The sequence below is a fragment of the Dermacentor variabilis genome, chromosome 10 (genome assembly GCF_050947875.1).
Source record: "Dermacentor variabilis isolate Ectoservices chromosome 10, ASM5094787v1, whole genome shotgun sequence".
Classification (NCBI taxonomy): Eukaryota; Metazoa; Arthropoda; class Arachnida; order Ixodida; family Ixodidae; genus Dermacentor; species Dermacentor variabilis.
The window spans coordinates 71,476,908-71,491,742 of NC_134577.1; the positions used below are offsets into that span (position 1 = coordinate 71,476,908).

General features: G+C 44.6%; 1 protein-coding gene across 1 annotated transcript in view; it reads right to left on the reverse strand.

Moving 5' to 3' along the window:
* Positions 1-1,821: 1,821 nt before the first annotated feature.
* LOC142560698 (protein O-mannosyl-transferase TMTC1-like) overlaps positions 1,822-14,835 on the reverse strand; it is a 118,618-nt gene continuing 105,604 nt past the window's right edge. Inside the window, exons 12-18 of the mRNA XM_075672958.1 lie at positions 14,185-14,396; positions 12,477-12,612; positions 10,117-10,261; positions 6,259-6,396; positions 5,386-5,508; positions 4,550-4,627; positions 1,822-3,146 (exon numbers count right to left, since the gene is read on the reverse strand). Of these exons, the coding sequence (XP_075529073.1) occupies positions 3,012-3,146; positions 4,550-4,627; positions 5,386-5,508; positions 6,259-6,396; positions 10,117-10,261; positions 12,477-12,612; positions 14,185-14,396 (967 nt within the window). The 3' untranslated portion in view covers positions 1,822-3,011. The remainder of the gene's footprint in view (positions 3,147-4,549; positions 4,628-5,385; positions 5,509-6,258; positions 6,397-10,116; positions 10,262-12,476; positions 12,613-14,184; positions 14,397-14,835) is intronic.

Here is a 14,835-nt window from a genome sequence, read left to right on the forward strand (position 1 = left end):
GACAGCTTGACATTTTTTTCTACAAACATGTTACGCACAAGTAACACTCAGCCACACATATGTGAAACGATAACTCCCAAGAATGGCACTCTTACACGTGACGACAGGCAAGCATACGTGCGGGGCAGAGGCAATGACCATTTCAGTTCATTGGGCTATAGGGAAAAAAAATAACTCTATGAAACGCGGATTCAGGTATTGGATGGTAAGAAAGCGGTGACTCTCATAGATGCAAAACCACGAAAACCATGCACGGCTCGATGATGTATATCATTGCTTGTGGCCTATAAAAACACAACTTTTTGGGGTTGAAATGACTCCGTGTCGGCAAGCAACAATATCGATGAACACCTAGCATTCGCGACAGTTGACAAATTATTCACACAGTGAAACACTCTTCATGAAGGTGGAGCTACCCTTGCAAGGCTCTGACGAAGTAAGGCGACGTGAGTAACGGCTCTTGCGAGGTCATCTTGCAATCAAGATGTCACTTTGCAGCTATAGTGGAAGGAAGGCAACATATTCAATGCGTGAAATAGTTTAGCTACGATAAACACCTACGGCACAAAGTTACCACCATCAAGTTTCTTGCTAAGAAGTCAGCTACGAAGAACAGTTCGCTAAAACTGACCTTCAATCTTGGACAGCCTGCTTGCTTTGTACAAAGGGCACGCACTCACAAAGTTACGCCAATGAGACAACACCGATTACAATTAGCAAGAAATAGCAACACAAAATAAGAAGGTAATATGGCGTTGCTTTTTAGCACACTTCCAAAGAAGTGTTGGCAAAGCCTTGGTTGGCTTATTTGCGCTTTATTTTCTCTATCATATCACAAGATTCAACTTGAGCAATCATTCGTTTCGTCTGCCAGCCACGCAAAAGGGCACATTCTTTCGTGACCCTTGGCCGTCATATTGTTTTACGCTGCCTCGAACTGTGCCGATTTAATCCAATCCCTGTCGCACACACATTTGATCACTGCAGATTAACCCAACGGGCTTTGAAAGAGTAATATTCCTTGGCATGTCACACACAGGGTGCATCTTTTCGCACAGCGCGACATCGCAACCTTGTCAGCTTCCGACGTCACTGAAAATTCAGGTTGTAGTCACTAGGTGGGAAATAAATCACATGAACTTTCAGGCATGCACGCTTAACATCCAGGACTGAACGAAGAACTGTAGCAATCTACCGTGGTGATCCTGAAAACTTGTAACTAGACCGTGTGTGTCGGGGAGCTTCGTCTGACATTATTTCGGAACAGATAGTGGCGCTGCTCATGTCTGGCACAATTATGCAATGAGGAGCTGTCCTATAAACGCATGCTTGAACATATGATTCTACAGTTTTAAACGCCGGCTGACGAAGATCGTACAATTAGCTCCTGAATCGCACCATGCCTGGAACGCAGATTGTATATAATTTGTCTGTGGGATCTCTGGCCTCCATTTCTTTAGCAGAGGTGTAAACTGCAGCGACTAAATCAACTGCCAAACATAAACACGTAATTCTTTGCCGTACGCAAGCATCAGGCTGCTTCTAGAGCGCTATACAGATTTAACAGGCGTAAACACATTCCAGGAAGTGAAAGAAATCATTTTCGGTCTAGAATTCCTAATTTACACCAAATTCGCAGAGTCGTAGAATTTCACGAATGTGTAAAATTCGCTGGAACTAGGATTTATACTATATACCAGTATAGATTTGATCGAACATCCTTAGACACATCTTTTCAAGACGCCCCGTTACCAGACAATGCGCCAGCTTCGAAGACACTTCTACCTTATGCAGATTCAATCAATATTCAAGAGCACGGCATGTGAATATGAAATCAGACATTTTAGTTCATAATGTTTGCATTGTATGCCTCAGTTGTTAGTTCGGCCTGCCTCACTTCCACACACTTAATCCGAACGCGCCCATAAAAACGGTCCATCACGTCCAGTCACACAGCAACCCATCTGAGCAAATCTGTCACACTTTGAGAGTACCGCTCCAATGTCGCACTCACTAACATGAGAGCAGGAAATCTAGGCACGTTGTTGCATAGTCTTATGCCACCGCTCGAAAAAAAAAGTGGTAGTTCACAGGATTTCCAGAGCTTGCGGCAAGGAAAGGGCTAATGAGCACGACAACAAACATGACACACTCCGTAGGAAAGATTCTCATGTCCACTTTCTTTTTCCTGCTGGGAAAGGCGCAAGGGTAGGCCTGTATGACCGAGGATCATATTCTTCATTCACTGTCGTTTACATTTAACATAGAAGCCGCCAACGTCTGCCTAAGAAATTTCGTACCGGCAGGTGGCGGCTTCTGTGCCACCAGTGGCATTGGTGGCACAGGTTGACTTTAGGTGAGGGCACAAACTCAGCAGAAACTGATTGTGATCTTCTTTTTGTCATGTAATAAGTGAGACTCATAAGTCCTATTTTTTCAAGAGTAATATTTTTCCGACTAAATAAAGAAAAGCACCACATGTACGAATACAAAGAAAGCTTTTGACAATCATGCATTAGACAAATATTAAACTTGATTTAAATGCCGAAATGACGAAGTAATATGGTACGAAGGCCTAAATAGTCGGACCACCCATTTACCGGAAGGGGTTAATGACGTAGGCTGTTCGCTGTTTTCCGCTATCTGCAGCCGACAGAATTAACCGGCTTCCAAGAGCACTTTTGGAAAGTTGTCATCTTTCCTATTAGAGACAGGAAATTGCAGTCTAGATCAGATTTGGAGGCGGCCTTAACATCACTCTGGAACGAGACGGGATGTTCCAGATCTCAATTTTATGTCAAAAATAAAGTTAGGACACCAGAACTGTTAACGAACCCTGGTGTCATTGCACTACCATTCAACTGCCTTCAACAGACGTCTGCATTTTCCATGACAAAGTTGCAAACATCGAAAGCGATAGAGTGGAAATTCAGTGGAAAGGTGCCGTCGAAAATGAACGCCACTATGCAGAAAAAGCGGCACGGTAAATGCATTTCTACGACTCATCGGCTTTAAACGCAGTCGTGAAAAGGCAGTGGCCTAGTGATCCGCCGCCGTAACTTGGCCATGTTGTCTATGATGAGCTTGTTCTTTGGATCGAGAGACAGGGCCACCTGGTAGTGCCGAAATGCGCCTGCGTAGTCGCTCTGGAATGCAAATTCACAATCGCACATATTAGGAGAATGAAAACACAGCCCTCTCTGTGAGCTCTCACACAGAAGGAAGGGGGGGGGGGGGGGACAGAGGGAGGACATGTGGCATGACGCGAAACACTGATTCGGAATATTAGAAAAATATTAAAGCAGCAGCAGAAAATGTAAACAGAAAGCAAAAAAAAAAATATTATGAAACTTCAATTATCCTTTTTTAATAAGCTATATCTCAGTATTTTTCAAAGATGACAATAAGTATCTAGCAAAAGTGCTCTGCGTTTATATCTTGATGTCAATGCAACCTCCGCTAGCGTTCCCGATGATGCATTCTACTCTTGATGTTACATATAAAGTTATCCAGAAGATTTAATAAAAAGAAGGGGCTATTGACAAGAAGACAAGCATTTAAAGTATATTAGCTGTACTAGCGCACGTTGGGCTACAGAGCAACTATCATTGCTAAACAATTAGGCCAGTTATACGAATATATTAGGCTAGTTACCAGCTATGACCCTCTAAGCATCCCTGGAGATGGTGGCGGAGTACCAGAAAGTAAATGTTTTCTTTGTCTTTGGGCTCCTTGTTTCGTTAACCCTTTCAGTGTCCATTTTTACGGAGCTGACGCACCCACGGCGTCGGATGGTTTTGTCGAATATCATAAAATAAACAGACGTGTTTATTTTTGGTTATGCATGGGGAATAAATTATATGGTTAATGAAAACTGCGCCTTTGTTATCCGAGGGGAGAGCTTGGAGAACGTAAGATTACGTCAGTGACATAGGACGAAAACGCGAAAACACACCCATTCGCCAATGACACTGAAATGGTTAAAGAAAACTTTTTAGAAAAAAAAAGACAAGTCCTTTCCATCAAGGTCGCTATATTGAATACGAGACGTTGTAACCGAGACACTGTTACAACGCGTAATGTTTCGAAACCGCTGTATAGTAAATGCGACGGGGTGCGTTATTGCAGAATGACTACTACAAAATATTTATCTGTTTTAGTAACTTCTTCTCAAGATACTTTACTGGACTGCTAAAGCTGAACTCTACATGAAGACAGCGGTTCATGAAATCCAAAATGTGTAACAGTCGGAAGAAAACACTGCGAAAATTGCCCACAATTTGGCGTAATAACAGCGCCCTAAATGCTGTTATAATGCCTGTAATGATACCCATAATACTCGCGAACCCACGTAATACTTGCGAATTAGCGCTACTTGCATTTCTGTGGTCCATGTGCCTTGGCGCAATGATTATTTTGCACTCAGGCGGTGCACTACAGAGACCGTGATACAAGTCTGCGTACATTTTTCATGACGCGCTTTATTGTATAATTAAGAGTTTTCAGAAAAAAAGCAATGCCGCCTAAAAATCACAATATCGGTACTCACCTCTAGGTGTCTTATCACGGCAAGGTTCAAATGAGCATGAGCGAGGTCTGGATCGAGATGAATAGCGACTTCGTAACTCTGAAAAAGGAAAATATTTTTTTTTTCAATATTTCTGACCTTCTCGTTGTTATTCTTCGCGAAAGAACTTTTCGAGTGATAAAGAACTAAGTTCTAAAACGTGCTTTAGCATAAATATCTGTACAGTTGAAGCGAAAATCGCTTTTTCAACAAATTACATTTGACTGATATTTCGTTGCAGTTCTATGCGACAGGGGACGCGAACATTGCGTTTTGTGAAAGTGTTTTGCATCGCTTACAACGCAACATCGTAGACATAGTAAACGGGAAATGAAGATTGCTTCTGACATGCGAAAACATAGTTACAGAACGCTTGTCGTGGCGTAACCAACGATTTATTTATATAATGGCAATGATTGTAACAGTTACCGATGAAATTACAATTCTTATCATTTACAAAATTTTCGCTGATTATTATGCGCAGCATTGCTTAGTTTCATGTAAATATCTAGCCAAATTAACAAAGTGTTCTAATTTACCAATGCTAATTTTCGAAGTAGCAGTGTTTTTCCTCCATCATTTCCAATCGTTAGCTTGCTACAGTTGTCTACCCATATACCTAACACGAAAACAAAAATAAGGCGCCTCATTAGTATTTTGTCAGCCCCCCCCCCCATAATAAGTAAACTAAGAACAGCATACCAGAGCATGCTTATTGCTTTGGCTGCAAGAGAATAGGTTGTTCGGGCAAACTACTTTCACGCACGAAAACTTCCCTTGAATAGTATCATGAGGATTGCCACACTCTGTGTACTGACTTGTGCGGACGAGCTGAGGTCGCCTATGTCCTTGAGTATGTCGCCGTGATCGCTGTGTATTCTTGCACAACGCGGTTCATCGACACCGCACAGCTTTAGAGCCTTCAGTATGTAGTCCAGGGCCTGCAATATCAGAGAGCATTTAAAAGCCTGTGACAACTACTCTGCTTATCCTTGAGCTCAAATGCGACTGCACTCAGCATTGCGAGTTTGACCGCGTGAGAGATTTAAAATGTATAGCAAAATTATCTGTAATACAAGCCGTTTCTACAGCTCCCATCATTATTAGTCCAGTGGTAAGTGCAGCTCCCAATAGGAAATAAGCGAACAAATAATTCACCGCCAACCTAAAATGATTTTGGAGAATAGAATCTGACAAAAAAAAGCGTTAGCAGTCAATGCGCGCGTCCTGCAGTCCGAAGGGTGGGGAAAACTTCACCACACGATGCCGCACTTTGTGTGGCGGCTAAGTCATTCGGAAATTTAACTTATTTGCCGATTCATTGCTACGAGTACAGTCGGCTGTGCCTGTCGCATTAACAGCAAAGGTCATAGCACCTCCACAATGCCCTTCACAAATGACACACGACACAAAGTCCATCATTAGAGTTCCCTTAAGGAATCATGTTATTTGAGTGACAGAAAAGGTGACCAGTGTTACAACGATAGCGGGATTAGCGATTCTGTAACACTATCTAACCTTTGAGAACGCATGCAAGGTAAGAACCGATAATTCGTTTCTATGAGCGTCGCAAGGAACATTGAACAGTAGGACTTCGAAGCGCCGGCATGCTAGGAGCAAGCTCGGATGCTTACATTGTTCTCCCTAAAGCAAAATCGATATGAATCACTTTCATATAAGGTAAAACGTACCTCGACTGTGCGGTTGATGTGGTTGTACAAAAGCGCAGCCGTGTGCAAGGCCCCTCTGTCGGTGCTGTTGTTCTCTATGACGTCCAGAAGGAGGTCTTCAGCCGCTCGGAAGCTTCGGAGCCTAATGAGAAGCTGAGCCTGGGAATGAAAACATAAAAATGACCAACCGTTCTCCTACCTAAAAATCGGGGTAAGCGAAGCTTGTCCTACGTGCACTTGACCTTCGTCACGGTTAAGCCACCCACAAGTAAACGTGCCCGTTTGCTTCCTCCTAGGACGGAGTCGTAGCTCCCACTCCCTCAGCTCGGAATCTTCTTCCGGTTGCTGTCGGATTGTCTGGGCTCGGGCGGCTATGAAGGCGCGTTTATAGTCCGACGTTATCGGCACGAGGGTGAGCCTCGCTCGACGTCGGCCGCGTCGGAGCGCGTTGGCTGCGGCAGCGCGTCGAACGATCGGTCGAACTATATACGCTGTTGTTCTCGCCAACGTGACGTAACCTGTGCGCATGCTCACACTACGCCAGATTATATTTAGCCCTTAAGGGCTGGATCGGCGCGCCGACGGCGAGTACCTTTACGGGCGAGTTCACACCGTCGCTCGTCGAAGGCTGCCCGTTCATGGGGGAACGCACAACGCCTCACCGCACCGTGCCTTTTCCGAGACTGAATTGAACGGAAACGAAGCCGACGCAGCATGCGCGCAATCCTTTCCTGCACTTTCCCTTCCCGGCGTAAGCGAAACAACTCTGATTGCTGGCGCACGTGGCGCGAGCGCGCGCCTATGCAGCTGCAATCCTTGCAAATGACTCACGGTCTGGCGAAGCTGTCAACTCATCACACCACTAATTCCCGCAGCTCGTCTGCTCTGAGACCAACTCTTTTTTTTTTTTGCGTGACCACAACAACGCCAGGAAGACATCCAGGAAGTCATATCGAGGCGTGTACATGTTAAAGCGAAACGGGGACGGCACAATAGTTACGTTACGTCAGCATGTTTGCAAAAGCATACATTCAACGTCTCGGAATACATTTCCTACTGTTCAAAAAAGCATGTCTGCGTAGCCCCGAAGTTTCCGTCATGCTTTCTCGATCGTCCAAATATATTTTTGTTTCTAAGATGCCTTACCAAAAAGTAAGTCAAATAAATGAAAACAAAGATATTCGACATTATTTTATGTCAGGCGGATGCGACGGTCATGGCTTTTACCAATGCATGACTACAGGTAGGCAAAAAGTGATTTTTGAGACCAAATCTTGTACATTTCGGGTAGTGCAAAAAGCGAATCGAATATTGCACAGTTTTCGAATAATGAACAGCGATTATGACAAATAATATAAATGGATCTTCACATGCCAGTATTAAAGTTAACAAGTTTCTGTTAATACCTAGTACGTTATTAGGTGTTGTTTGTTGAAAGCTAGAATGAAGCATCAGGAGCGAACAACTAGTTTATTCGCATGCACAGGACTCTTCAGATATTGCGAACGATCACTGTATATGTGACCTATAAAGTATGGTTGCTTAAGCGACGTACACTGCTGCCCAACGCAAGTTATCATATTTTATGTCTATACCATGCCCCGCGGAGGTGAAAATTTGCCGTACTTTTGCTCCAAATTCACCTTTGACTAGGCCTAGTTGACATTTTAAAGTAATCGGCCACTCTTAGTAAAATAATCGCATTTACGAATAGTGACTATTCGATGCGAACACTGAATAAAATAGTGCACTATTCTATTCGTTATTCGAAAGTTTTGAATATTTTTACACCGCTAGACCTGACTACAAATATAAACGCCCAAAAACCTCAACATGAAAGGCGCAGCCACCAAAAGTGGCAGAGCTTCATCGCATATTGGGAGATGATTCTGCAAGTTCGCACAACTCTGCTGTATGCACAGTGTTCCCTGACTTCAAATACTCATTGAGTACCTAATATATAAGATTACTTAAATACACAAAAGCGTTGGAACTTTTTATTGCGTTAGCAATCATATCAAAACTCTAGGTGCATTTCTGCTGTCGCCCTGAGGTTCCGTATAAAGTTCAAGGGCGATGAAATCGTCGCCGCGCGCCGTATGCTGTATGTGCGAGTGGAAGCGTGCGAGAGGTAGTCGCCCCACTACTGCGAACGCGGCCCAATCTCGCGTGCGCGAGCAAGGAAGCGCACCCTCTTCTGTCCCGTGCGAGGCATGGGGTTTAGGCGATGAAGAAGGGGGGGGGGGTCTTTTCCGGCGGCTGCTGCTTACGGCTCGGTTGTGTGGGCGCCGTATCTCGAAGCGATCTGCGACCTTCGCTGAGTGCGCTTAGGGACTGTAACTTCGTATGCGCTGTGTTTTCGACGTTTCGTTCGCCTCGAAGCGAGAGATGCAAGAAGGTCAGTTCGGTCGCTGCTGATGCCGCGATTCCTCACTCCAGCATCTTGACAGCGAGTTTCCGCAGTCATAGAGCGAGATGTGTTCATATTGTTACGATCGGCCTCCAGGGGTACTGCTCTGCAAAGCTATCTCAGCCCGCTGCAGGTGCTTCGATCGACCCGCGGTGGTGATGCCCTTCCGAGAACCGGCGAAGACGACAACGCTAACCGACCATGAACTTCCTTCGGAGAACTGGAGACTACACCAACGTTAATCCACCATGCGCCTTCTTCGGAGAGTCGGCGACGGCAGCAGGGCTGGCCACGTTTCGCAGACCGTGTATTGTTGGTTGATTTGCCGTGGCCTTCATAGTCTATTTGCAGCAAGAATAGCTTCTCTAACAAAAGGGTGCTTTGCAGTACGTTTTCCTCGGGCCCCAGGATTCGTCGCAGTCTGCTGACACTCGTGGCGACTACCGGAGAAAGTCAGCTCTGGAATTATGAGGCGCCGGCTGGGGTCAGGCGTGACCACCTGGCTACGAGGACCCGCTCAACTCGGTTTCTGGGAATCCGAAGTGCGTATGTGAGTGTGTGAGCCCTCCGCCTCAAAGGCGGGTCGACTACGCCCAACGACTGTGGCCGGTCCGTTTGGTCGAAGGTTGGACAGCACTTTTCCCTTCCCTAGGGATCTAGGGAGGACAGAGGCTTTTCAAGCAGCAGTTTGTTGGCTGCTAGAATTTGCTCGTGTTCGAGAAGCAGAGTGCTTGGAGCTTTGTGCTGGTGTGCTGTATGCTTCGTCTTGCGTGCTCCATTTGGGAGTCACGCTAGACTGCCGAATGTATCTCTTGTTTTAATGTAAATATGTAAATAAATCCTGTACTCCGATTTCTCGATGAGAGCAAGTTCTTCTCTACAACCACGTTCCAAGCGTGAGTGAGTTGAACGACGACATGGGCCTGCTACCCCATAGTTCATGCCCGTATACAAACCTTACAATGCTTACCTGTGTGCACATGACACCGTGCTTGTTGATTTAGTCAGTAAGCAAATGCTTACAAATTTGTACGGCCGATAAAACTACTATCCTCACTTCGTATAGCTACCTACAACTTTGCTATCGCAATTGCTGCTTTATATTTTGGGAGTGACTGCGTTTTTTGAATGCATTAGTGGCATCAAGTGCAAACATAACTATCGAGCGAAGACTTCTGCAGATTATATGCTTCAGTTTACTCGCAAGCATTTCTCTCCAACGTTTTTTGAGGTGTAAATATTTAATGAAGGATACTTGCAGTCGTTTTCATCTTTGTGGCTATAGTTCATCATTTATCATTATTTATCATTTATAGACTATAATTTTTTTTATTTGGGCAGATTTCTCTCGAAGGTAAATAATAAAAGGAGAGAGAAATACCTTTTGTTTTAGTACGCTAGTAATGTCATTCGGCTAGACATAGAATTACATTGTTCAAAGTAAATCTCTACTTTCTGAGCGCCCTCACATGGTGAACCTTGCTGTCACGATGCTCTGGGAAAAGCCGATGGATTTCTTCGAACAGCTGCCTTGCTTCGTCCAGGCGACCAGCATTGACGTAGAACACAGCCAGGTTGTCCATCACTTGAGGGTCTGGCTCAACCGCGAGTGCCCTGTTCAAAAAAAAAAAAAGTCAGACGAAATTTGAGAGGTCGCGCACAGAAACGTAGTTCACGCATAGGAATGTTTAAATCAATATTTAAAGCAAACAATGTTTTCAACAGCTTCTTCTAAACCCATTGAATTTGATCCAAGTAGTGCGAGCATCCGATTTATTATGCGTCACCTTTGAAGATATTGAGTGAGACCAAAACATAATCTAAAGAGATGTTGCCGAGTACGTCTTGTGCAGGTTAAGGATTGTAAGTAACGTACTTTTACTGTGTTTTATATAGTGTTAGTGTCCTGCCGCTTCTTCATATGAGAATTCACAACATGAGTTTAAGCCTTAAAAAATTGTATTACAAACTCAAAGCAAGATGGCGAAGACCGCAAACAAAATCTATACTAAATAACAAGGAAATATAATATTTGAAAAAATATATTTTACATAACAATAAATATCATTTCTCCCACTTGTGTCCAGACAGCAGCGCACGCGATTATGCATTTTGTTGAAACGTGAATCCGAGTGCAAATTGCCACCTGACCTTCGTGTTTGCAGTCTGCTTCCTAAAACTCGTAGATGAGCAATCTCGAATACGGTATAGTCAATTTCCCAGGTTTGCAGCAACTCAACTTGCTAACACGTTTCAAGACATTGCAGTTTGCGCACACGCTTTCTTCACCCATATGGCGGACAGGCAACATCGATTTGCCCATCTTTTGATACTTCGCGTTGCTTTTAAGGGGGCAATTACACGGCCGCCTGACCATTCTCAGTTTATCATTGTAGCCGAAAGTTTAGGGTTCAGTATGGTTATGTACGCAAAAGACTGGCTCTAAGTGTGCGTTTCATGTCAAAATTTCTGTTTGAATTCGCTGCCTCTAAACCCCTTCCGCAGGAAGCGCGCCCACTATTCTTCCCATGGAGGAAGGAAAAATATAGGAGGGAGCATTACGTCACGCAGTCAGCCTTGCCAAGCGAACTCTCCGTGAAGCCACAGTGGTGGCCCAACACGTGACCTCCTGCGCCGAGATCACGGAGCAGGAATCGAGATTTGCTGAGACGTTTGGTTCCCAGTAGCTATGCCAGTAGTTTCTATTACGTGCGCGCATGTTCGGCTGCCCTAATGTGGCTTTTCCTGCAGAGCGGGAATACTAAAGCCAACCGCGCACTTTGATGTGCGATCACGTGTTGGGCCGACAGGTTTGGCTTCAATCGCGTTGCTGTATGCTCCCTCCTATCTTTTTCCTTCCTCCATGATGTTTTTCCAGTGACTGCGTGACATCAGGAAATTTGGGACCGACGCAGTGTCGTCTGCTTAAAGAATTCGAAGCGACATCAAGGATGTTCGAGCAACATGAAGGCATCATTCGATGATGTTTGGCCCCGCATGCACTAAACCCCAAACTGCGAAGCAACGGCGTCCCCTTCGAATTGTGGTCGCGATTCCTTTACACTCACGATGAAAGAAAGCAGCAGGTGACCACCTAGACACGCGTGCAAAAGGGAAATGACGGATGGCAGCAATGGCATATTTCGAGTTTTCGCAATCGTTCTCGGTACAGGCAGTACACAAAAGCACGGCCTTCGAGATTGACTTCAATCACTCCGAGGTAGCTGATTCCGGACTTATTTATTTCGTCACTACTGAGTGGATTCAGTGTTGCCACGCTGCGCTGTTTGGTTCAGCTGCGATATAAAAAAATAATACAAACTTTATACCGCCACCAAATGCACACAAATTTCGCCAAGTTGCTCTGGGACGCATATCCTTTGACTTTCAGTGCAGAATACAACCTCGAAAATGTGTTGTCATGGCCCCTCTCCGATTACAAGATACATTTTAAATGTAACGTGATATTCTAGATACATCCAGTGAGTTACATAAAGGCCTCACCAGTACCATAAGTTATTGTGGCCCCTCTCAGGTTACAAGACAACTCTTCAACGTAACATGATATTCTAGAAACCTCGAGTGACTCAGAGAAGGGCGCTACCATTACCGCAAACATGCTCTTTCATATTTCGAGGAAAGCGCCCACGAACCTGGGATGAAACAAAGCCGCAAACAGCCTGCTGGCGTCCCCTGTTTGTTGGCGCTGTTTTTATTAAATCCGGACCAACTTCCCCAGGTTTCGCTTCTTTCGTAGATGCCTTTCTTTGCTCAATAATTTGTTTTTAGCCTGTATATTATGCGTCCCAAGCGCAATCTATTAGCGTACCTCTTGTATAGGCTCTCTGCCTGCATGTTGAGGTTCATGCTCCGGAGGCTTCTAGCAGCGTTGAGGAGAGCCACGGTGTGATTTTGCTGGAGATCCAGGGCTCGCTGGTATTGTGTCATAGCCTCCTCCGCTCGCCCTGTGTACGAAAGAAAGTAACTCTGTATAAACAAGCCTAATATTGGGCGTGGTATGCCCTCGAAACAGTAAAGAAAGAAATGACACGCTGTATGTTCATTGGTGTTTATTGAGACTTAGGTCGTCTGCGACAAAGTGACTAAACACAGATAAAACTGCCTTACGAAGGCCGCCCTAGCCACTCTGTGCTGAGATGCGGAAAGAAACAAGAACAGAGCGAAATAATACGTAAATATCAGACAGTAAGATTAATTGAAAATGTGCAGGAAATTAATATAAGCTAAAGATCTCCTTACAATTTATATGTGCATTAATTTCAGTAATGCTGAAACAATCAGCAATAGTGCTGAAATACCGCAACGTGAGGAAGTCATGCAAAACCCACTACAATAAATAAAGAGAGAGAAAAGAATAGCATGCGAAACATTGCATAGCGCGCAAGGAGTGTTGGTCTACAGAAGCAAGCAAGAGATAATTCAAACCTTCTTTCTTTTTTGTTTTGTTCTCAGAAACTGACCTGCACTGGTGAATTACAAGGGTGTTTTTTTTAGCTCCGCAAAAATTTTTAAAAATTGCCTATGGCAAATAGCACAACGCTAAACCTTGCCTTAAATTACTCGGTGAGGCGCCCATTCATTATAAATCTAAATTCCTAATTCAGTAAGCAACGTAACTGCGGCAATGTATTTTTAATTATATACTTTGCGCCATATATTTCAATCTACTAATTGTATACAGCTGATTAGTTTTGTGAAAACAAATTCTGAGAATGGCATTGGATTCGAGAAATACGCAGTCAAAGCTGCGGTAAAAATGCAGTGTTTTTCCACTTACCTCTTTAAGAAAACGACCGTGTTTTAGGTAGAAGCACGAAAGTAGCTGGAAGGCCAGGGCACTTAGTCGGAGACTTTCAAAATTGATCATTCAAATCTGGTGGTGTCCTCAGAATTCATTCCAGGTCGATACGCCTAGCGAACTCAGCGGCTACAATCCACAGATTCAAATACCGTGCCGTTACATAATTACTTAAAAAGTTTATTAGCGTATTAACGTAAATTATTCAACTATGAATTCTGATTTCTCGTAGTAGTAATGACTGCCTCATCAAGGGTTAGAATTGTGCTAACTACCACAGGCAATTTTTAAAAATTTTGTGCCCCTAACAAAGAACGCCCTGTATTAGCCATATCGCAATGTTTGTACACGGAAATCCGGTCTTATGTAAGACTGTGTCTGCGCTCAATCGTTAGGTTTGAATATCGGTGTTCAAATTCGGCTGTACGTAAGATGATGTTGCGTGTTGTCCAGCAGAGAAGATAAGACTGAGTAGAAAGGTCGCATAGAGCAGGCAGCAGCACTTTCCAAGTGAACCGCCATTTAGCATTTTGAACGCTTTGAACCTCGCTTGTGGTATGTTCACGTGATCAATAATACAAGAGGACGTGCAAGCACAGAAAGTAACCTCTGAAAGTTTTGCGTACTTGAATAATTACCGCATCAAAGGTGACGTCATGATTAGGCTCCAAGCATCAAGGTCATGGAAATGCCGCCGCAGCTACGGAGTAAGGCTCACCGTGCGACTGAAGGAATGTTCCGTAGTTGTTCCGGGCGTCAGCATTTCGTTCGTCGCTCGTTAGCGCCATCTGGTGCAGCCTCTCGGCTTCAGCGAGGTCTCCCCTTTCGGCGGCCAGTGCTGCCAGCGACGAGTAAGCCTCGCAGAAATCGGGCTCCAGTTCTACAGCACGCTCCAGCAGAGTCCGGGCAACCTCCTTTTGGCCTTGCTTGCTGCGCGTGAAAATCGACGGGTAATTTGTGAGGAGCCTCGAAAACGTTTAATCTGGGATGGAATTACTTTTTTTAACCCAATTGATAACGCCGAGCTCTTTGTGACAATAAATAGAGTGACATTCGCTGAAAACAATACAAAAGCTCAAAAGCGAACGAGAACCGCAGGTTCCTGTGTGTGGTACTCTGTTTCAGTGCAACCATACATTCACCTGCGAAGGAAGGAAGGAAATAGAAAGGCAGAAGGCAGGGAGGTTAACCACAATAACGTCCGGTTGGCTACATTACACTGGGGGAATGGGAAAGGGCAAAACAAATATGACAGGGAGAGAGAGGAGGGCAGGAAAGAAGGAAATTAGCCGTGTATTCGCTGACGCCTGTGGTCTAGTAGTAATTGCAGTAATAGTCACAGACGTTCACAGAAGCCCGTCGTCCTCAA